Below are 23,566 nucleotides of genomic sequence, written 5' to 3' on the forward strand. Positions count from 1 at the left end.
TGTTTGGATAAAATTGCCAGTGCATCTGCAAGTTACAGCAGGTAAAGCCATTGCCCAGTGTGTGATCCTTTTAACCGCAAATTGCATTTCATCAGAGGATCTTAAGGCACTCGGCAAATATACCTTCATCTAACAGGTATTGTAATCTCTCGTTTAGACACCAAAAACGTGCATGACTTGCTCAGGATAGCACGGGGAATTGAAATGGAAAGCTGGTGGGCCTGAGCCTACTGCTGTCCTCGCCTGGGAGCTGGTGGGGCCAGTCCCCGTCTCATGTAACCACTTCTTGCTTTAGAAGTTGTTTCCCCTGATTTCAGTGGTGTTAAGGGCTACCTCTACGAGTAGAAGCCTATAGAATTAGACTGTAATTCTAATTTTTAGGTTCAAAAGAATTACTAAGAGAAAACCATGTAAAAAGTTAGTTTTAAAACAGTAGCTGAATATAAATCAGTTAGAGACCACCAATTGCTTAATAAAACAGCTCCATGAGACAGATAGCTGCAGGCTGTCTGTTATCCTGGTCACATTCACAACCACTGCCAAATAAATGTTACTTTTTTGTCAAGCTGTTTTCTATGACTAACTGAATTAACCTGTATCTTAAAGAATCTACCCTCAGCAATTAGCAGTGAGGTTTTGTTGCTTATTCTGCCCCTGTTACAGAAGCAGCAGCAACTGCAAACCACCTCAGTGTTGGTGCCATGACTAAACAGAGGGCCGTTTCATTTACCTCCCATGACGCCACCGATGTAATACACCAGAGACCTCTCCGGATGGGCTTTCTCCCTTAAGTATTTTCTCAAACAGGGGTTGAAGAGCTCTTCAGGAACAAACTTGTACAAGGTTTTTCTTCGATGAGGATGAGGAGAGTCAGTCAGATCCCGTGACAGATTTGAATCTTTGAACAAGCCGCTCTAGGTAGCAGTAAACCAAATCCCCGATATTCCTTCATGTTATCCACAGACACAGCCATCCCCAGTGTCACCCTGCCATCTCAGGGCAGTGAGGAAGGGCTGTGCTTTACCCAGACCAACCTCCATCCTGACATGCCATTAATACTTTTCTAACAAAAAATGCAGTCATTTACTCCATTTTCTGTTTAACCAGGCTCAGCACCAAGTTAAATTTACAGCTACTAGGGAAAGCTAGCTGTTGCAGAGCAAAGATAGGCAATACATATATATAAAAGCATGTGTGTATATATATATATATATATATAAAAGATTAGCTGTTTCTTGATGCCATTGACTTTTATTTACTGGGTAGTGTAAGCTTTTTCACTCGCAAGAGTGTAAAATGATCACCAAGGCACGTACCGCATACACCAGCAGAGCCTGGTAAAATAGTGGAGACAGCGTCTTTCTTGCACAGTGACATTTTGCATTGTTAGCTACACCCATGAAAGAGAGTTGGTGGCAAAAGAGATGTTTTTATTTTCAAGATTATTGATTTCTACTACAGAAGTACATGCATTTGCTTTTCTGTTAATTAATTCAGCTCACAAAGTCTTGATCTCAGAGTGATTTTTATCATCTAACATCTGAAAATAATGATTTTAAAAGAAAGTTACTCTGTATGATGCTAAGTGGGAAACTATTGTTCCAAGTTTTAATTAGAGGTAAAGCAAAACCCATGTCAACTGGATAGAAGCTCCCGAACTTGGAAGCTTTTTTATTATTTATGTCACAGAAGTGGGCACTACAAAAAAAGAAAGAAAAAAGAAAAGACCAAACAAAATCTCCATCTATTTCTAAACTCCTGGTGTTTGTCCATTTTTGTCCCATCCAAAAACCTCAACTTAAAAAGCAATAAATGGTTCAACATCAAATGAGCTAAATTTCTTAGCCTGAATGGAGATTTTTCTTTTGAGACTAAAGCTTAAAATTGTGAACTTTTTAAACTCCCCAAGTATTTAGAATGAAGCTTTTCTTTTGGGATTTGAAAAGAACTTCAAAACCATTCCACTTCCAATTTAAATGGCTTACCAAGCTCAGGAGAAACTGTTGTGGTGGTACGTGGTGGTGTAAGCTAATGAATTGTTTAACTAGCAGCTTTGATTTGTTATTGGGTTTTGCTATGTCTATGATTATTGCTCTATTTTTTTTTTTGAGAACTATCTTAAATATAGTATTACCATTTAAACAAACCATTTAGGTTGAAATATTACGGCATTATTAGTTATGTTGTCCTAGATAACTCGGAGCCTGATCTGAACAGCGATGTTGTTGTGCCCTCTGTTTTGCATGAGGTATTAACCAGCACAACTTTTCCTCATCACAGCTTTTATAAGGACCAAACAGGGTATGGTAAAGGCCATACCAGGGGAGGGAAGTGAGCCTCTGCTTGCCTAATGAGATCCTTGGAACTAATGGGCTTAGAGAAGAATGAAGTTAGTCACACAGGGTAATTGTGGCCACACAATTCAGAGATGATGACAACATTTAAGCAACAATAAAAGCCTATTTCTTCATGACTTAGAGCGAAACTGCTGTGCCTGAGGACACTGTTGCTGGATGTCCTCTGGAGCAGCCGTTCCCACAGCGCGGTTGAGTGGGACCCATGCCAGTGCTGCCCCAGCCCCATCCTGACATGACCACGGTTCAGGTGCATCCACACCTGATCAGGGGTCCAAGGGCAGCCCTCGCACTCTGCCTGCACATGTCATTTCAGGTGTGAGGACCTAATCAATAGGGAAGATACTTAAAATCAAAAGGGAATAAAACCAGCTCTATCAAAGCCCTGTCTCACCTCACCTGCACATATCAATTCCACGCCATACTGGACACAGAAAAGCAGACTGAGGGGCTTCTGTGGGGCTGGAAGCAGTGCTGTTATCTGCTGTATCATAGTGACATTTGCGATACGTGTTTTAACTGGGAGTGCTTAAAAGTAGAAGTCCTGGCCAGGCATTCGAGCTCTTTGCATTGCTAAAGTCTTTTTCTTGGCTTTGGTTTTTTTTCCCATGATATCATCAGCAGTGCTACAAACAGTCCCAAGGAAAGCCATGCTGAGCTCATTGGTATCTCAAATCTGTCCTGCTGCCAGCGTGGGAGGGACAGGGACAGCTAAAGCCCATAGGAAAGCGCATCTATGCTGAGGCGATCTGTGCTCTCCAGCGAGGGTCTGCAGCACCCCGATGCTCAGGGGTGTTCAGCTCTGCTCCAGAGCAATGCCTTTTTTCCAAAAGTTAGAAAATCAAACAAGTCAAAGAGAAAAGTAGAGAACTGGAATAGGAGACCTTGCAGGTTCTTGCAGCAGAAAAAATGGAAGCCGTGTAGATAGTTTTGTGTTTCAGGGCACGAATCAGCTGTTTGCCCGTAACTCAGGCCGTCGTTATTGTTACAGGCCCAACAACTCGGACAGGAGGAACAGCCAAGCTTTCTCTGTAGCTTAAGCTGCAAATTCAAACATGTTAAGTGAAGCAATAACTAATTATTTTAGTGCATACTGAAGAATCTACATACTAATTGATATTAGGGACTGCTAACATGCGCCGCAGGCAAACCCAGTTGTGACTGTGGCAATAGCGTTGCTTTAACTGTTAAACGTTGTCTGGCCCAACATTACCTTTCAGCTACACAAGCCACAACCTGTTACGAGGCGTTTGGGAGTTGGCAAAGCCCCGAGTTAACTCCAGCAGGCGAGGACAGGCTGTCCCTCTGCAGAGGGGCTGTGCCTTGCTGCTGCCCAGGCCTCTGCAGATGCCCCCCGTGCTAGCAGCATCGCTCTGGCCTGGGGCAAGGTGGAGCTTTCACCAGCCCAGAGTCAGCCGAATTCTGGGAACGTGATCCAATGCTCCCTGGAACTTACAGCTTTTGCACCAACTTAATGAAGCTGGGAATCAGGGACAGGGAAATTACACCAGATTTGATTGCCTGAAAGTACCTGATTTGTGTAATTCTTCAAAGGATGTATACTTGAAAAAATTTTTTCCCCTACTGTGTTAGTTAAACCAAAGCTAAATGATAGGTACATAATACAATAAACTTGTGTATGGCTTCAGAGTTTGTTTCATTAGCTTTCTGTACAGTCATTGCTTTTGAAAACAGTGAATCTCATTATAAACAAAAAAGAGAAAAGATAAAAAAGGTACATGAGGTATGCCTGTGAATGAAAGAGTCTCTGGGAAGTTAATTCCTTGCCAAAGGTTAACCACATGCTATTCTTATTGATGGCAAAAGCAGAAGTGCAATTCCTTTTTGTGCGGCTCACAGCAGGCACTGTTGACTCCGGTGTGGGTATGGATCCCAGCAAACGCCTGCCTATTGCCGTGAGTGGCATCATGCACACGTGGTATCTCCGCTTGCATAACGGCTTTAGCTCTGCACTTGCCGTGTTCTCACAAGGACGAGAGTTAAAGAGATGCTTTAAAGAATGTAAATTTTTTAATTACTTACATTAGTCATTTGCTCTGCCTGTATAGATCCTATTGCTTTGCTACACAGTGTACCGATGGCAACCACACGCTCTGCAGCTACCTGCCCCCACCCATGCTGTTGTCCCATCCCAGGTCCCGGCACTTTGGTCCCTACCAGCAGTCGACGGACAAGCTCCTTCTCACAGCTCTAAGCCTTTAAGAGAATTTAAGCTACTGTCACTTGTGTTGGGAAACTCTGCTCTAAGCACAGCTCTGTAGCTGTAAAAAGAAATATAAATGAATGTATTTTACATGAATATATGGTACATCAATACAATATTTGTTATTCCCTGGAGCCCAATTTAACATCCCACTCCAAAATTACCATCCACACTTAATTTTCCTCTCTTCCTATGATCTATCTTTTTGCTTTCTTGTGGCTCAGGAATTCAATTACTTTAAAAAAAATATGAGTCTTGGGGATTTTTTACAAGTCTATCTGAAATAAAAAGCATTGGGGAAGCTGAAAGACAACATAAATCTGAGATTTTTTTCTTTCCAGGCCTCTTCCCACAGCTTGGAACAAAGACAATCCAACCAAAGCCTCCAGAGATCTTCCAGTCTAAAGATCTGATCTAGGACTTCTCTTCCTTAACCTGCCTCTCATGTTCTCCTCCTAATTAGGTCTGTATCAGCATTGCATATTTGCCCGTACAGGGGAAAAAAATATTCTCAGTTACATTCAAATCTAGCAGTGGAATTGTTTTAAATCATCAGAAAATCTAAGTGGCACAGAAATGTCCTTTTTAAAAAATAACTTTCAAAAAGACATGCATTTTTCTATGCGACATCTGGCAAGAGAATAAAGGGAGTACGCTATCAGAGCAGAAAAAAAAAAAAGCCTTCAAAATAGAGGGAAACAACAACGCATGCCAAAGACTTGATATCACCTCAAGGTCTCCTGCAAGCCCTCCTCTTCACAACAAGGAGGCTGCAGCTCAGTGAGAGGCAGGTGCAAGCTGTCTGTCCCCCAGACAGCAGACAGGCCCCACCTGCGTGGAGCCTGCACCAGCTCCTATATAATCCTGCCCAGGCAGGCAGAGAGGAAGCTTGTGGTGGCAGAGGTGGGGAATGGGGCTGTTTGTGGGACAGCAGTGCCTGAGCACCTCAAGGATGTGGTGAGTGGAGTTGGGGATGGGGAACTGGGTCCTTTTTTCACTGCTCTCTCATTTGGTCCTGTTCTTCTTGCAGGTTGCTGCTCCTGTTTGGCTTTTTGCTGCCCTTAGCCCCTTGTGCTGATGGCCTGGGGGATCAGGATCTCTTGGGTAATGAGGCCTCTCTGGGCTGGTAGTGGTGTGGATGTGGGCTTTAGGTTGGCTTGGAGCTGCTTCCCCTCTGCCTTGGTGTGGAAGGGGTCTCCAAAGCAGGGCTGGCTAGCTGGAGGGCTTGCAGGGTGTGTGACTCCAGGAGGGCGATGGTGGAGCTGGCTGTGGTCTTCCCTTTGCAGAGACTGTGACCTGTCACAGAGATGGGATGGAAGTTGAGTTTTCCAGGGAGCTTGGTAACTACTCCTGGCACATGTCTGTTGTGGGTAGGTATTGTTACTGGCCTGGTGTGGTCCTTTCTATGGTAGCTTGAAAGCAGATGCCTGCCTGTGGGTCTGATCTTCCACCTTCTCCTTAGATGTTAGTGGTGAGGAGATGGTGTCCTGTGACCACACTGTGGATCATGAGAGGCTGTTGCTCAGTATCCTGTTTGCCAACTGCACTAGCCTGGAGGTATGGGGGTCTCTGTTCTGGGAAGGTGCTGTGATGGATTGTGTTTTTCCTGGTCAGGACTGGGTTTAACAGGGTTTCCAGCTCTAAGTTTATTCAAAAGTGGAAGTGCCTAAACTCTTCTGTAAGTGCTGTTCATGCTAGAAGCAGTTTAAAAAAAACCAAACCCCACAAACTAAAACACAAACTGTTACCTTAATACTTGTTCTTTCAGCTGTGAATTAAACCCCCTCAGACACTGCCATAAATCTTGTGTTCTCCTGTGAAGGAACTGAGAGCTGTATTAAATAATATTTTGCACGGGAGTGAACCAGGTCTGAGAGTTGTGTAGGCCACTCTATTTAAACACACCCGTATTAACAGAGCAACTGACAATGCATGCTATTCATAGCTATTGAGGTAGAGTAGTAAGTGGGAGACTAACCCAAACTAGCCTCAAAAGCAGAGCATCTGCTGGTAACTGTTGGTCTTAAGCATTTGAAATACCAAAATATTTGTGGTTTTGGCACTTATTAACTTATTTCTTGAACAGCTTACTCTCTGGCATTGCAGCCTGCCAGTCCTTGAAGGCTTTCTTCTTGAGTCCTGCAGCTTTCTCAGTATCTTCTTCTCTTCAAGCTAGTCTTGTTACCCTGAGGTTCCCTAAAGAGCCTATTCTTTTTCCATAGTCTTTGAAATGATTATTTCCTGCGTCCTTGCACTGGTACAAACACCTAAAACAACTCTGAAGACACAGTTCAGTTTCAAAGGCTTTTAGTTGTCCTCATGTTGCAGTGAGTACTACTGCCTCTTTCTAATTAATGTCTATCCTCTGTAGCATGGTCAGCACCAACTAAGGTTGAGGCTGGTGGTGAATGACACAACGGGAGAGGAGAAGAATGTAACCTACAGCACTCACTGCAATACTGTTGATGCAGATGAAATAGCTACTCCTTCCTTTGCTGGTACAACCAACTGTACCAAAGACTTCATGGCAGTAAGTAGAGGAGTGGGAGTGTTATAGATCCTTGCAAGGTGGGATGGCTTCTCCTGGAACTGCATGGCTGGGATCTACAGAAAGATGGGGAAGTTCCAGAAAGTTTCAGGGAGATCTACTGGCTGCATGTCCATCTTGGTGTCACCACCAGCTCTTTGAAGAGCTAGTGTGCATATGGTCATTAATGATATACATGGTTTGGCTCCAGCCCTGTTGCAGAGGAAGCTGAGATGCTGGTGCCAGCTGTCTGCTTTGGAAAACTACAGTGGAGACTTTTCTTAGGGAAGTTGTCTGTTTCTGTAGTCTAACCCTTGTGCTGTGTTCCAGGTTACTTTCCCAAGACTTGTTTTGGGCTTCAGTGATGAGCACGTGGTATGTGTCTTGTTTTGCAAAGGGAGAGTGTGGGAATGCATGGGTTTTGGATCTAAACTGAGGCTGATGTCTCCAAGATGGAGTAGCTCTCTCTTCTGGGGCAATTGCATCTTGTTGGGGAACTTAATATTCAAGCTCCCTTTATAGATAGTACAGAATTAAAACAGGCTGCAAGGTGGCAGCCCTCCAGGGTGAAGAAATATAATGCCTTGCTGCTTCTGTGTGGCTATGCTTTCCCTTTCTAAGGAAGGATCTCCTGCTTTGCAGGTTCCAGCAGCTCTGAGCTGGACTCTGTCAGTTGATGATGGGACCAGAATACATCAGCTGAGTCCGGAACAAGCCCTGCAGCAGGGTTATAACTTTCTAGTTGATGGCCACAACCTGATCTTTCAGGCAGCCTTTACTGCCACTGGAGTTGTTTCCTACAAGGTAGGTGAACAAATAATAGGTGCTGAGGAGGCAGTGCTGCTCTAACAGAGGCTAGGTATCTCCCTCCTGCAGATCTGTGAACTACCCAGCCCTATAAAATGAGGAAGCACTGTGTGCACCTCAGCAGCACAGTTGATGTAACCCATGAAGTGGGACCCCAGCTATAGCCTGTCCTGTGAATGTCTGACTGGCAGTCTTGTGAACAGATCCTTTTGAAAGGATGTTGAGATAGGAAGAAACTTCTTTTGCAAACAAGAACAGCAGCAGTCCTGAACCAGATGTAGTATATGGCCCTGCAGGGTTGCTCTTGTGATGGATCATGAGCTGAGTACTCTAATAGACCTCTGTCTTCTTTGTCAGCACAATGGTAAAGTGATCTACACTGTGGCACTCAAGCTCACCTATGGTCCTCCTGAGCATCGACTGACTGTGGAGTCAAGAATGCTTTGTGCACCAGGTAATGCATGGAGACAGTTGGAACATGACCTGCTTCTGCCCTGAAGAAACTGATCTTATATTTAACAAGATGTTGTTGCAGGTCCAGCGATCTGTAATGCAACACACATGACTGTTGCCATCCCAGCCTTCCCAGGGACCCTTATGGCTGTGAGTGTAGAGAATAGGACCATCCCCATGGATCAGCTTCAGGAAAATGGGATTGCTCTGGACATGAAGAGAGGGGTCAAGCTGCATATTAGCAGGGGAGTCCTGAAATCCAGGGTGAGTTCTGATTGTGGAGTCACAGGAGCTGGTGTGATCACAACTCCTTGGTGCTTACTGAGAACCAGACCACAGTAGCTTTGACCTTGACTGAGCATGTGTTTAATCAGCTGTGGGCCCTGTGGCTGGCTGAGGGCAGTTGTGATTTAAGATGAATGCAAACTGACTTTATAGTAGATGGCATCACTCAAAGGTAACTTGGGTTTATGAAGTCTCTTAGCAAAAACAGCTGGAGATGAAAATACTGCTCTTAAAGTGGGTTGGTGTTTGGTATGCCTGGAGCAATGCAAACTAACAAACCAGCTGGGTGTGAAAAGCACCATGGCCCCAGAGCAAGTGAAATGCTAACACATGCATGTGTTAAAGTGAGGTCTTGTAGTTACACTCCAGGAGAGTAACTGTTGTCTTTCAGCTACATAGGGAGAGCTGCTCAGGACTTCAGTCCTACATGTCTGCTTTGAAACTGGATTTTCTCCTCCATGGGGACACTGTGGCCATGGTGATGCATCCAGAGTGCCCCTGTGACCAGCGCACACCAATAGGTGAGTGACTGACTTCTGCAATGGACCCAGCCCATGTGCTGCTCAATAGTAATCCTTCAGTATGGCTTGTTCTTGAACTAGTTCTTCACAGGGAAGTATCTCCATCCAGAACACAACAGCTCTTGGCAGACTGAGCTGTCAATGACTGGCACGACAACTTATGTGAACCTCTGTTACAGCTGCTGTATGCACCCAGGATGGGTACATGGATTTTGAAATCCTTGCTGACAGTACTACACCACCGCTAGACTTGGATACACTTAGGCTCAGAGATCCTGCATGCCGGCCAGCCTTTAAGTCGTCTTTGAATGACAGGGTTTGGTTTCATGTTCCACTGAAAGCATGTGGGACCAGGTATTGGGTAAGTGTGTAGCCAGTACTGATGGGGAGGGCTTCATGCATTGGGAATGCCCTCACTAATACTGTTTATCTGCAGTTTGATGGGGAGAAGATTGTTTATGAGAATGAGGTGAGGGCATTATGGGCAGACCTTCCACTGCGTAGGATCTCAAGGGACAGTGAACTCAGGTGTGCCTAGAAACCTCTTTAGGTAATACTCTAGTCCTGGATACCCTATATATGAACATAAGACTTACCTGCTCCTTCCTTGTTACAGGCTAACAGTCCTGTGCTCCTTCAGCAATGGTGATGCCTCTCTCACTATAAGGGTAGACAACCTTCCTCCTCCAGCTTCTTCAGTGAATCAAGGTCCCCTCTCCTTAGTTCTTCTAAGTTACCCAGGTAAAACTTATTCTGGTGGCTGGGAAACAACTGAGCTTGTGGGGAGGATGTGAATTGTTCTGGTACATGGGCTTCTAATGACCTGATGTACTTCCTTCCCTCCCATCCATGCTACTTGAGGCAGATGCCTTAAATCTGTGACTAAGACAAACTGCAGCTGGTGGACTGGCTGCTGTTAAAGAGCTCTAAATCAGAGTTTCTTCAAGACTCTTCTTGTACACTGAATTATCCAGTAAGGTTTTGGTTTTTGCAGAGGACTCATATAGGCAGCCGTACCGTGACGATCAGTATCCAATACTAAGGTACCTTCGGCAGCCCATCTTCTTGGAAGTTCAGGTCCTAAACCGCAATGATCCCAAACTCCATTTGGTATTGGATGACTGCTGGGCAACAGCTTCACAAGATCCAAGCTCACTTCCCCAGTGGAATATTGTTGTGGATGGGTGAGTGTCCTGCTGGAGAAATTAAAGCACTTTTGACACACATGAGAGGATCCCCAATTCCTCCTACCCCTCCCTTGGGAATAGAGCCCCCAGGTACAAGGCCTTCTCTTCAGGTGGCCTTCAAGGTACCTTGGTGATGCTGCCCTGTAATGCTGGAACTTTAGGAGGATGGCAGCACCTCTACCTCAAACTCTAGCTTGCTGTTTAAAAAAAAAAAGCAAACCCAAAACAAACAGGAAAAACCCCAAACCCACATACAAACCACTGATCTCCGCCCTGCTGTTCTGACTTGTTGCTTTTTACCCATTGGCAGGTGTGAGTATGACCTGGATAGCTACAGGACTGTGTTTCATCCTGTGGGACATGGTGTCAGCTATGCTAACTATCGCCAAAGGCTGGAAGTGAAGACTTTCACATTTGTCTCTGGTGACAAAGCCCTCCCTGGCCTAGTAGGTGACACTTGCCTTGAAGCAGTAAGTAAGAGCAGTTACTGTCCCAAAAAGAATGGACCTTTCATTCTCTGTCCTAGGTATACTTCCACTGCAGTGTCCTGATCTGTGACCGTTTTCAACCAGACTCTCCTCTGTGTATGATGAGATGCCCTAGGCCATCCAGAAGCAAGCGAGGTAATGTCTAAGCAGATGTTAGGTTGTACTGATCCAAGATAACCCACTGTACTGTGGGGTTCATCTCTACCATGTTACTGTTGTAGAAAGTGGGATGCCAGGTGTGAACTCAGCAGTCGTGAGCTTGCGGGGCCCTGTCCTCCTTGTGCCAGAAGGATGGTCTGCAACACAAGGTACCAAGCAAGAGTGGTGGTAATGCATGTTGCTTAGGTTTAGTGAAGAACTGTCTTGAGGAATGTATCTTTGTTTGCTTTGTAGGGAGCACTCTCTTGAGCAAGGATGCATGGGCTGGCATTACCATGGCTGCTGCTGGTGTTCTCTCTCTGGTGGCCATAATGCTGCTACTTCTTGCTTTTATCAAATGCCTAAAGAGAAGAGCATTCCTGATAAATACAGTATGTTAGTGTAGTTTTTACAAATAAACTTGGATTGCGCAAGTCTTCTGTGTAGCTCTGGAGTTGTTGCTGCATAGTGTTCAAGGGACTGGACTGGACAAAGATGGATGTTGGTCTTGCTGAGCAGTGGCACTACTCTGTGTCTCTAGTCAGAGTGCTCTGACTGGAACTAGAACTGAAGCTTTTAAAAGCTCAAGCTTTTTGCATAAGAATCAAGGGACAATGGCAGCTTCCCCTACACTGGATGGTTTCCTTGTCTCTGAAGTTCACATTATGGGGTCACTAACAGGATCTTGCTTTGTTTCTTCTCATACTGTGAGAACAGGCTTCTTACAAGATTGCATAGAGTTCTCCTGCCCTTTCCTGGGGTTGTATAAAAGATTTAACCGAAGAAAAATACTGCTTTAAGGCAAAACAGTGCTCCTTAACAACTCTGCACTTAACTTGCAGTGCTTAGGCCTAATGCTGGTAATTCAGCATTGTCTAGACTCTTTACAGCAGTAACTGAATACTCAGTATAAACTTACTACTACTTTAGCTGGGGCTGTATGAAAATAACAAGTTATCTGCTCTGCAGAACCTGACCAGCTGTGAATAGCACTAATGGTAGCCATCTAGATTGCAAAAAATCTAGACCAAGCTTGGGTAAATGAATACAAGACTTTAGCAGGGGCAAATAGTAGCTGCTCAGTGAATGTTTTGTGGTGCTTAAGTAAGAGTACACCAAGATACATGTTTGAGATGGTAGTTTCCCTCTAATTTCTAAAGATCAGTCTGTGTGTGCAGCAGTGCTCAATGCCACATTGCTCTTCATGGTAAAAGTAAAGTGAATAATTCAACTTGGTTCTGGCTTGCCATGATCAAGTTACTGCACTGCAGGGCTGGGGAGTGCCATGTGTAAGCTATAGCTGGGAACCAGCCTTAAGCTTACCGCTAGTGAAGGTGGAACTGGATGAACTGGCTGTAAAAGACAAGCAAATCTCTTGCTGAATCTTCTTTTAAAGACCACTACAGCTGCCCCATTGGCAAACTGACATTGCTCATTAAAGTTTCTAGATTCAAAAACTTCATACATATAGCTCTGTGGTTGCTTTCCAGCTTAAAACACATCCAGGAAGTGTCCTCTGGCACAGGCTGGTGTGCTCTGTCCCATGGGTTTGGAGACCTTTAGTTGCCTGAAACTCAAGCTTGGTTTCAATGTATAAAATGAATTTCTACATAAGGAAAGCCTGAGAGCAATATTGAGGTGGTTACAGAGGATAAACAATATGCTGTGTTATTTCTATAGCTTTAGGTATACTTTTTCCAAAAATAGCAGAGTGCTTTGAAGCAGGGATATCTCTTATTTGGGTTTGTGCCTCACTCCTACAAGCAGGGAGGACTAAATGTGATTGAATAAGTTGTCCTAGAATAATTTGTGTACTTGTATCTCTAGGACTAGAAAGTGACCATGTAGAAGTAGCTCCTTAATTTGCTTGTGTCTTCAAATTGGTTTCAGTGCTCCAGCTCTGCTCCTGAGGAGCTGAAGACTGTAATACAGCTTTGAAGTTCACTGGCTGCTTTTTAACTACACTTTAGTCAAAGGTCCCAAGCTTCCTGGGGGTGTGTGAAGCTCAGCAATGGTATGTTAAACCCCTGGCTGTTCAGCTGTAGTCTGGGTCTGCCCTTCTCTACCTTTGGACTAAAAGCCCTCTTCCCCTTTTGCTCAGGCATCAGTGTGCTGCTGAAGAGCACAGCTGCCCTTGCCACTGGCCATGCTTGCCTGGCATTATGCTGCAGCTGCCCCTTAAGCAGCCAACAGCCCATGTGTGGCATGGGCACCCAAAGGAGACAGACCTGCAGCTGGTGATATCAGCTGTGGGATTTCTAGTTATCTCATTAACCAGCAGATGCTTGGCATCTGCCTCTCTAACTGGTACTAAGCTCTTGGAAGAAACTCTCATGCTGCAAGTGTGCCAGCTGATTGCTACCCTCTCTTCTGTTGTGTTAGCAGTACTTTGTTATTTGTCAGTCTCTATTTTTGTATGTCTAGTCCTCATTTTCAGATATGTTGCTGTTGGTAATGTATTTTAGGTTTTTTGATGTCCCACCCGCTGCTTCTATTCCCTGTAGACCAATTAGTTGGTTATTTTGGAGATTCTAGCAGTTCATAATAAAGATAAGAACACCTCTCTGAAGTGAAAAACATCACCCTTACCAGAATAGACTGTTCTGCTGTCACTTAAACAGCTTATAAATGAGGTATCTGTATTGTAACTCTGAGTAAGAGATGAAGTTTTCCCAGCTGACCCAGTTAAAGGGGGTAAGGACAGTCCCCAGGATTGCCTTGCTCTCTATCTGTAAGCCTGAAAACTTCCCTACAAGCAAGGCAATATGCTTACTGGTGATTAGGGAAATGGAGGCACGGAGGGAGCCTGTTCATGATTACCAATAAAGCAAATAAATGCATTTTTATATTTGGAGTTTGGAGCTTAAAACTTGGGCTTCTTACCTAGTGCTTTTTATTTTCCTAGATCATACTGTACTGCTATAGCAGTCAGCCAGGGATAATGGAGTGCTTTGAGAAACAGTGGCTTAAAATCAAGGCCCTGTCCAAGAGGATCATGAATAAGCTTGTTACTAAATTTCTGGTTCTACTACTCCTAGCTTTTCTGTCATCTTGCATGATAAATACTTCAGGCTAGCTGTGGATTGTAGGAAAATGTTTGTTTACTGGATCCATTTCAGGTTTGTTGTCTTTACTATGTATTTTTAGGGGAAACTCCACTTCTGCAATCATATGTGAAGAATGTGACTTGTATTAGCAGTCAAACCAAATAGTGAGGGAGTTCTAAAGTGCTGGGATTAGTGAGGTTCAGCTGTACTTCCCTTTTAAATGCAAATGTTCAAAAATGGACCTGCAGTGACTGCAGGTTTGCTGCACTTGAGGGATATAAACACCTTGGGCATCTTTAGTTTTACTGTCTCATAAATCAAGCCTAAGATTTTTCTTTATATAACCTGGCACAAAAGGTGGTAGCAATCAGAGCTTCAGCATGGCAAGAAATACAGTAAATGAATCTTGTTAAAAGGTCAGTGTGTGTTCTTAAAGTATTGCAGCAGTTGTTTATTGCAGCTCTCAGTATAGACAAGGGCAGCAGTATCTGTAGATGTAGCAGTCCACTTGGAGTGAAGCAGTTTCGGTCATGCAATTGTGCTTTTTAGTCTGCATTCTGTACACAGTCTCATACAGTCAAGGAAACGAGGCATAAAAATACAATCGCATGTGACAAAATGAAAAAGGATAAAAGTGCTCTGCTGCACTATAGGTGTAACAGCCTTAGGTTAAACATTGTCTGGCAATTTTGTGCAAACAGGACAGTGATCTTAAGAAGTCCAGCTCCATACTCCCTGGGTATGCAGGGCTTCAGACCAGTCAGTGGACAGACTTTGCTAATGCCAATTGTTAAGCGTGCTGGGGGTTCATCTGCTACAGCCCCTACTGCACTTAAGCATTATTAATGGGTCACTTTTAATATAACAGATGTCAAGGTACACTTTCTAAATATTAATGTAAATTCTATGCAAGGAGAGCATGGAGTGCTGAGAACATGATCATTAGGAAGGTTTTATGCTGTTAATCACAGTTACAGTGACAATAGAAGTACAATGAAATTAGTAATTTCATATTGGAGCCACTTATTTGGAAGTCACTTTTACTATCTAGTACCAGCCTGACAGAGTTAGAGTTAAAATGATTATTTAGGCTGTTGTCCAGTAAGGCACTTACCATACTCAAGTCCTGTTGACTTGTATGTGGATGGAATATGATATCTCAGCAAAAGCTAGAGAAGTGGTGCTTGATGAAGAGTTTATGTACTTGAGAACATGTTGTACTTAACTGTATGGGCTTTTAGCTCTTCTGAGCCAAAAAGGGCTGATATTTGTAACATTCCCCACTCCTTCTCCCCCTTCCTAAGTGTGGGGAAAAAGCTTGTGCATGTTTAGGCAGGGAAGTGTTTCACACTGTCCACATCAGCCACAATAGTCAACAACTGCTGCAATGCAGCCAAGAAAGAGATGAAAGGGGAGAACAATCTGTTGTTCTCTGCTGTAGCTTCCTTATCGTCTGGTTCCCTTGGTCTCAGGGCCATCCAAGTGCTGCTGACGGCTGTTGCCTCCTTATCCTCCAGTTTGTGCCAGTCTCAGGGCCATCCTTTACATAAATGCATAAGCTCAGTAACCATTCAGCAAAAGTTCCCAGCTTGCAGCCTAAGGCTCCTCTAAGTCTAGCCACTTATGCCAAGTAAGTAATGCTAAGCAGGCAGCATATCAAATCACAAAACACTATGCCATTCTTAAATCCTAAGTGATTCACACTTTCTAATATGTTATTTAAGCTAAACAAGTAGTATTTCTTAACACTCTTTCAGAACAGTTGGAACTTACTAAATAAAATTACATTGGCTGTTCATGTGAATGCTCTGTAAAAGAGGAATGCTAGCCAATATTCCAAAAATTAAAATATTTTTCACATAGCTTGCCTATATGCAGCTGGAGATTGGCACAGGGAGGGTGTTTAAAATACTTCACTTTAGTAAGGGCCTAGATAAGAGCTTTACTTTTGCTCTGAATCCTGTCTTTTGTAGTATTCTTACTAGCTGGAGAGGTGAGGCAAAGAGGCTGCACTCAGTGACAGCCATCCATGTCCAAGGGGAGGTTGCTTTTGCCTGGTTTCTGTCGCTGGCTAATGTTAGGTGAAGGCTGTCAGATGTGGGATGAGAGATCTGTCCCTGGGAGGATTAACTCCACAGCTCTCCCAGGGTGGCTCAGTTGTGTTTTATTTGTGGGTGTGGTAGGGGAAGTTTGAATGAAGACTCTTATTTAACATATTTAAGGAAAATATGGGGGAAGGTTTCCCCTGCTTTGTAAATAATTTACCTTGGAGCCCAGTTGCATTCATTCCTTCCCTCTTCCTGTATAAGTGCTGGTGTTCTTCAGTCCCCTGTTGAAGCGTGTTAATTGTGGAATTTTTAATTTCACTTTACAAATACTAAAGATTCATTTACTGTGTTCAGGCCTGATGTCCCTCTCTTCTGACACGTGTGGGAGGGTGAAGTGTGAATGATGGTGCAGCAAGAGGAGAGACATCAGAAAAGAGTGAATGAACCTGTTGCATGTGGAGCCAGCACTGGGATCTCTGCAGTGTGAGCTCAAGCAGCTGCTCCAGGAACTGTAGCAAAGTTGGTTGCTCCAAATCTCCTTAGACTCAGGATGCTTGGGAATTCCCAGAATATAGGGATTAGTGCTGCAGGAGTGGCTGCCATTGAGGCACAGAGTAGGCTAAAGGTAACTTCACCCTGCTGCTGGAGTGTGGGGCCAGCTTATCACCACAGCTGAAAATGTTACCACCAGTACAATGTGGAACACATCATGGGTGAGATAGTTTGACTCCATGTTTAGTCCATGCAAAACTCAAGTATTACACTAATTCAGTCCTTAGGATCCTGTGTTCCCTTTACAGCAAGAGAATGGGAGTAATTTACAGCTTTTAGCTCAGCAATATTGGCCAGCCAAACTGTAACACTGAGGAGAAATTCAGCTCCAACTGTAGCCTTCCTAGAAGTAGACCTGGAAAATCTTTTACTGTAGAATAAACAGAATAACAAGACAACCTGGTTAAACAAACAGCACTTTATTAAACTAATATAGTTAGATACTTTCTTAATGCTTAAAAATATTATAGCATTTGCAAAAATGAAAAATTTAAATAACATACAAGAAGTTACAACTGAAAAGCAATAAAGGCCCTTTAAATACCTAAACAAATATAACAAAACACAAGACCCCATTGTATACCATTGATGTGATGAGGCAATGAGAACCAGGAAAATATCCCTTCAGAATAATGCAATATCTAAGGTATATAAAAGCTTATACCTTGACTTAACATACAATAAAATCCAATTTTCCTGCCATAATAAAGCATTAACATGCTGTGGTCATACTATTTTAACAAAGGCTGTTAAGGCTTAACAATATCTTTTAATATTTAAAACATGTTTCTGATGTTCTGAGCTTTGATGCTTATGTATCAAAATGACCAACTGCTGCATACAAATTTCAAAGGCTAGTACATCCACAACTCCAGTAACAACTGGGAAGTCAACTACCCACTACTCTTCTCTCACCTAATTGTGATTGACTTAGCAGTAGCTGTTATTATTACATCCCTTTACCAAATTGTGTGGAACATTCCATCATGCGTATAGACTTAATATCCCACTGCACTGCTGCTTAAGGGTTATTCTTAATATTAGTTTTAAAGTTACAGTATAAGATGCGTATTGATTTTTTCAGTTCCCCTAAGGAGTGCACAGAGGTTGAATGCTCAACAAGTAAACAGTTACATTGCAAAGGTCAGAGTGTACAGTTAAGCGCGTATGAAGGAAGTGGGGAGAAACCCACTTACTCGTTCTTTCCATTACTGGCAGAAAGATCCAAGACAGGAGGACTGTTCTGTGGCAAATTTCCATTAAGTTCCTGCTTCCGTATCTGACTCCTGCATACCGGAGAAAAAAATTATTTTACAGTCTGTCCTTCTGTAAGATTATTGTCTTTTAACTTTTGCTCAAAAAAGCTGAGCAGTGTGAAATGTAAACCTGTCTGAGACTCCTGGAACATCCACCGTCAGTCTACCAGAGCTTCTCTCAAAAAGACACAGGAACTTAAAGAGCAGATGTTATCTGTCTTAACATCAAAGCTGGAAGTCAATTATGACTGGCCTGTAGGTCGGGTTGTGTATTCGGATATGCTGTGGAAAAGTAGTATTTTCTGGAAGGGGTGGGCCGTGTTATGGACCTGGCAGCATGCCCTGGAGGAGTGGTACAGAGCCCTGGAACAAATGCAAGCACACTGGGGCTTTGCACCATGGTCCTGTCATCCTGACGATACCGTGGGCTCCACGGGCAGTTTTGTGTCCTTGAGAGCTGTGCAAGAAGCACAGCTGTGATGAAGGAGCAGACTGAGAAAGTGAAGCAGGGAGCAGCTGTAAGTTTTCTTCTTGCTCTTCCCTCTGCTTAAGAAGTGATTTTCATTATCCATTCCCTGGTAGATATTTGAGAGGGCAATAGGTGGCACTCCAGTACAATCTGCCAGTGCCTCTTACTCCTGGCCAGATGCACAGTAAAAGCAGGGCTGAGGCAATGCCGACTGAAATAGGGCTCCAAGCCTAAAGTCCTGGGAGAAGTGACCAGCAAACAGCACCATGTGCAGCATCCAGCAAAACTTAATTTCTATTTTGGCCACTCTGTCCCTTTTAAGAACCCCTCTGCCCATGCCTGATCTACAGCTGATTTTGGTCCATTATTGTACAAATGCAGGCTAGTTGGGTCATCATGCCGAAATAATTGAAAAAGGTTCATCCTCTAGGCAAAGTTCAGTTTGGAAGTGAGTTTTAATGACATTTAAAGTAACAAATACTCTGAGCAAGACAAAGTCGTATTTTATTACTTGATGTCATGTTGTGTTAGCACACACACATACACATTTAAATCCTATTTAAGAAAGGGGAAACATAAATAGGAAAGAAGCATGTATTAACTCTCATTAAAATATTTACTGATGACTAGACATTTATATGCTGCACACTAAGCCACCAGAGTAGCCAAAAATGCTCTAGCACTCAAGAAACATTTGTTAAACTAAGCAACAGTGGCTCACTTAGAATAAATGAAGTAATCAACGCAATAGTACAGTTGCAGAGTTTGAAACCCAAGCATGGATCAAAATATCAGCACTCACCTTGAAGCATGCCAGTAGTTGACCAGAGTTGACAGAACGATGTAACAAACACTCAGTGCTCCAGAAACTCCCACTGAAAGCGCACCCAGGCCACACAGCACACAAAGGAGGGCTATGCCACCTACGGCTATTGCAACACCTAATAAAAAAAAATCAGTTTGTTATTTAAACAAGTTTATATACAAGTCAATTACAAGAGCTGACATTCTACCACAACCTCAAATTCAAACCATTTGGGAAAACAGTCTGCAACCAACTAGCTATCCGCTACAGAAGTTACACGTGGTCAAGATAACTGGTTTAGCCATATCCTAGGGGCTGAGATTAGAAAGGGAAATGGGACTTCCCCTGTATAGAGTACAGTTAATCAGATTACCATTCTTGTATTAAGAGTTTCACTACTGCTGAGACTTGAGGACTACGTATAGAAATTCTCAATCGCTTCAACTAGAAACCCCAGAAGGAAGAAGAAAAAAAAAAGGAAAAGATGTCATGCCTTAAAAGGGAGTAAGTAAGTACATGCATGCATGCATACAATACCTTCCATAACTATCACACCGATACAGGCCATTACGGCTGTTGTAACAACAAAAATCAAGAAAAACGCAACGGGAATAGCAGACACTGCAGTAAACATCAGGAGTGATAAGGCAACAAAAGGATGGTCATCTAAATATTGGCCAACACGAGAATTCATAAATGCAACAACCTACGGATGAAAGAAAAACAATTCAGATTTTGTTTTAATCTCTTGTTGTAAATAATGTCCCTGCTCATTGCAGGGGGGTTGGACTAGATGACTTTAAAGGTCCCTTCCAACCCAAACCATTCTATGACTTTCGAAGGTCAAGTCTGCAGCTTGAAGAGAGGGCAGCTGTTGCCTCTATATTTCAAAAGCATGAGGACTTATTGCAAATTTAGATAACTGCATAGCCAATATAATTCTACCAACAACAGACACTTTTCTCTTGGACTTCTCAGTTCCATTCTTGCACAAATTAAAAAACAAACAAAAACTCCCCCCCAACAACAAGTAAAAAAACCAAATCACAATTTAGCTGCACAGATTTCAGTGGGGTCTCAACAGTTATGATTTTGACCTAGAGAACGGTATTTGTTAAGAAAAAAAAAATATTGTAACATTTTAAAATTATGCTTATTTTTCCTTTTTCCATGCCTCAGTAATATCTGCGACCTGCTCATTTATTGAGCTTAAGTACACCGCAGGCATGTCTGTATCATAAGGTTGTTAGGAATGTAGTAATAACGTTACTGGTAGAAAAAAAAAATAATCCTTTTTACAGAGGCACCTACAGCTATACACTGGAAATTTTACCATAGTACAGACATTTCTGTTTCCTTAAGGAAATATGTATTCCAGTTTTAGTTCTTTTTATAGCAGCACAATCATTTCACTAAAATGCCACTCTACTATCACAAATGGTTATACCAGTAAAACAAAGAAATGCAGAACAGACTTCCCTTCTTCTTGATTGCTGAAGGTGAGGGAGGACAGCCCTCCCCATAGATGCCTCAGTGTTCATTTAAAAATGGGAGTGTCAATTTTCTCAAAAAAAAAAAAAGTTTTGAAATGGCATTTAAATAAATTAAGGTGTGACATTCTGAGAGTTATGAAAGAAGTATCTTTATAAATATATTATATAAAATTGTAATCCAGACCCACATTTGAGTTGCTGTAGATGGACTGCACCACGGAGTGCCATTGCTTCTGCAGCTCTTGCATTTCTTTAGACATGCTGTATTCCTTAGCCACAATCCTGAATCTTCCGAATAACCAGTTCTCACTCGGCCATCCAATTTTCCTTAAAATTAAGGTAAAATTAGCACAGGTTCATGTAAATGTTTTGTGAAAATTAAGTATTTCTTTTGTAAAAACAAAGAACGTAGATTTCATATGTTGAAGTGATCCACTGAGTCTACAACATTACTTCTACAAAAGCACATCTGATGTAGGGGGCTCGTCCCTGAAAGCTTTACTGCACCTCCCAAAGCCGAGTACCAAGACACAATGTGACTCTCACTCCCTGCCTTTATAATATGAACCCCGTATTTAACCGTGAGGGTATTGAATTACCAGTAAAAAGGTCAATTCTAAATATCCTCATGGACAATTCATCACTACTAGTGCCAGAAACTTGGAACACATTGATGACACTTGTTTTTGTGAGTAGCCTCCCGTTCAGAATTGAAACCACATGCTGTACAGCATCACAGCTCTGCATATAAAGGCCAAACACTTTCAAACGCTCCGAACATAACCACCTGTGAGAGTTTAAAGGCAACATCAGCTCAAAATCCCTCTTCCCTCACGAAGATTTGATCCGTTTTTGCTAGGGAGACCCATATCAGGGGAAGGTTAAAAGGTGCAGTTTCCCACTTGTAAATCTGAATAGTCGCCGTGTCACTATTACTATTTCATGCTCAGCCTACATACGCGGTCCCTCCCTTTGTTTAGTCGGTATTTTCATACCGCAGCCCCTGACCGCATGTTCCAAGGAGCCTGGCCCAGGGGAGCTCCCGCCGGCGGAGCCCACCCTATCGCAGGCGCTCGTTACCTTCACCGCCGCCTCCACCGGACGCTTAAAACCGAGGTCAGGAGCCGTGGCCGCGGCCCCTGCCCTTCAAGCGGGTCCCCGGGCAGCAGCAGCTCAAAGGCAGCGACCGGGCCGCCGCCCCGGCCTTCTCGGACCCGTAGCGCGGGGGCAGAGACCAGGCGGGGCTGAGGGGGCCGCGTCGCGGAGGGTTGGGAGGTAAGGGGAGGGCATGGCTCCCGCTACCCCGAAGCTGTGCCCCGCTGCCGGCCCCGGCCCTCCCCCTGCGACCGCGCGGCGGGCAGGGCTGACAGGCCGCGCCGCTGTCCCTGGCCAGGCGGTGCGGAGCGGGGCGGCACCGCTCCGCGCCCCACCGAGCCGGGGCCGCCCCTCTCACCTGCTGCTGCTGCCCGCTGGGCCGCAGCCCCTCTCGGCGGCTGGCCCTCCCGCTCTTCACACGCGACGCCCGGCACCGCCCGGGCTGGGCCTGCCGGAGTTGAGGGAAGCGTCGCCGCCTTCCCGCCCTTGTCTCCTCCCCGCGCGGGCCGGCGGCGCGGCGGGCAGGGCCGGGCGCTTGAGGGAGGTGAAGAAGGGAGAGAGCGGAGGCGGGGACATCTGTGGCGTGGCGCAGGCACCGCAGTAAGGGGTTTAGCGGGGAAGGGGCTAGGAAGGTTGCCACAGGCCGCCCGGGGTTTTAGGGCCTTTTATTTATTTCCCTTTTGTGCCCTTTCATGTCCCCCTTCCTGCCCTGCCTTTCACCCCCCATGGCCCTGCCTCTGTCCTTCGGGTGTGGGCATCCTCAGGGGGTGTCCCAGGGTTTTGTGTGGCTTTAGGACAGTGCTAGCCGTGCAGTTCCTCCCGCTGGGAAGCCCAGGTGTGAACAGGCCCGCTCAGCCCCCAGAGACTGGGGCGGGAGCAGCGGCTGGGGGGTGTTGAGGCCCCCGGCGCCGCGGTGCTGCACCTCGGGGCTCGGTGTGGCAGGAGTCGCTCAGACAGGGTCTGTAGTCCCACCAGCCCCAGCTAAAGGGCTTGCTGCTGCTGGAGTGGGACGCTACGAGGGCAGCTTGTAGTGAATTGTGAGTGTTCAGGCAGTCACGCCGCACGATCCAGTGGAACCGCAGCTGCCAAACACTCCATCTGGCATAACCGCCTTCCTCCTGCCTCTGGGTACTTGTTCCCACATGTTTCCACCTGGTCCTGCTGCCTCCGGGTGCTTGGGTGGCCACGTGGCAAATTCGTTTGGGGCAGTGCTCCGTGTGAGGAATAATTAATTTAACAATTCAGCTGGATTTTCAGCAAGATCAGTGCATCCTACCGTGTCCCAGCACTTCTGCTAGGATTAGGAAGGCCTGTGCTGAGCAAGAGCGAGTGGCAGTGGGGCGGCATGTGGATGGGACTGTTCATCTCAGAAATGATGCTTAGTGGGGTGTGTTGCACAATGGTTTGGCCTGGCTGCTTTCCAGAGCTGTCGTGATGGTGTTACATGCAAGCGTGAAGCTTCAGTGAATTCTCAACTTCAGCTACATACAATTTTTCATGCTGTAAATTAGTGAAATATTAATGTTTCTCAAGACTGCTTTAGTCACTCTTTCTGATTGGTGCCACCCACGAGAGTATTGCAAAACTTAACATTAATGGTTTCATGATTATTTTTTTAAAGATAACAAATAGCATGTTTAATTTGAAGCATGCTGGCTTTATAATGCACAGAGAGGTTTTATGAAATGTGGAGGTTTTAACATATCAGACTGTCAGAGCTCTGTGTCTTTGAGGTGCTGATTTCAGTGAGCTCTGCAGATACAAGGATCTGTGCAGACAGAGGCTGTAAGAGAGATTTGCATATTAGTGCAAATTTG

The 23,566-nt window shown here is 44.4% G+C and overlaps 2 protein-coding genes across 2 annotated transcripts; one reads left to right on the forward strand and one right to left on the reverse strand.

Annotated features, from left to right (window-relative positions):
• Positions 1 to 5,488: 5,488 nt before the first annotated feature.
• Positions 5,489 to 11,385, forward strand: ZP2 (zona pellucida glycoprotein 2). Its single transcript, XM_086759895.1, has 18 exons — positions 5,489 to 5,535; positions 5,609 to 5,682; positions 5,865 to 5,948; positions 6,041 to 6,135; positions 6,950 to 7,108; positions 7,436 to 7,480; positions 7,748 to 7,909; positions 8,270 to 8,366; positions 8,448 to 8,629; positions 9,042 to 9,171; positions 9,351 to 9,532; positions 9,608 to 9,699; positions 9,788 to 9,912; positions 10,166 to 10,355; positions 10,669 to 10,804; positions 10,885 to 10,981; positions 11,068 to 11,154; positions 11,240 to 11,385. The coding sequence occupies exons 1-18, from the start codon at positions 5,489 to 5,491 to the stop codon at positions 11,383 to 11,385; spliced, it is 2,130 nt and encodes a 709-aa protein (XP_086616021.1).
• Positions 11,386 to 17,034: 5,649 nt separating this feature from the next.
• On the reverse strand, positions 17,035 to 22,246 carry LDAF1 (lipid droplet assembly factor 1). The gene is made up of 5 exons (XM_086759809.1): positions 22,108 to 22,246; positions 20,843 to 20,981; positions 19,699 to 19,867; positions 19,159 to 19,297; positions 17,035 to 17,917 (listed from the first exon to the last, which is right to left on the reverse strand). The coding sequence occupies exons 2-5, from the start codon at positions 20,912 to 20,914 to the stop codon at positions 17,824 to 17,826; spliced, it is 474 nt and encodes a 157-aa protein (XP_086615935.1). The 5' UTR covers positions 20,915 to 20,981; positions 22,108 to 22,246; the 3' UTR covers positions 17,035 to 17,823.
• Positions 22,247 to 23,566: the final 1,320 nt, after the last annotated feature.

The sequence above is a fragment of the Chlamydotis macqueenii genome, chromosome 15 (genome assembly GCF_036417535.1).
Source record: "Chlamydotis macqueenii isolate bChlMac1 chromosome 15, bChlMac1.mat, whole genome shotgun sequence".
Taxonomy (NCBI): domain Eukaryota; kingdom Metazoa; phylum Chordata; class Aves; order Otidiformes; family Otididae; genus Chlamydotis; species Chlamydotis macqueenii.

Excerpts from the sequence above, each read along its gene's own strand:
- LDAF1 (XM_086759809.1), bottom strand. The coding sequence starts at position 20,914 with ATGTCTAAAGAAATGCAAGAGCTGCAGAAGCAATGGCACTCCGTGGTG. Across the intron at positions 19,868-20,842 it reads CCATCTACAGCAACTCAAAT|GTTGTTGCATTTATGAATTC; the intron begins GTGGGTCTGGAT and ends TTTCATCCGTAG. Across the intron at positions 17,918-19,158 it reads AACTACTGGCATGCTTCAAG|GAGTCAGATACGGAAGCAGG; the intron begins GTGAGTGCTGAT and ends TCCGGTATGCAG.
- ZP2 (XM_086759895.1), top strand. The coding sequence starts at position 5,489 with ATGGGGCTGTTTGTGGGACAGCAGTGCCTGAGCACCTCAAGGATGTG. Across the intron at positions 5,949-6,040 it reads CTGGCACATGTCTGTTGTGG|ATGTTAGTGGTGAGGAGATG; the intron begins GTAGGTATTGTT and ends CCTTCTCCTTAG. Across the intron at positions 11,155-11,239 it reads AGGATGGTCTGCAACACAAG|GGAGCACTCTCTTGAGCAAG; the intron begins GTACCAAGCAAG and ends TTTGCTTTGTAG.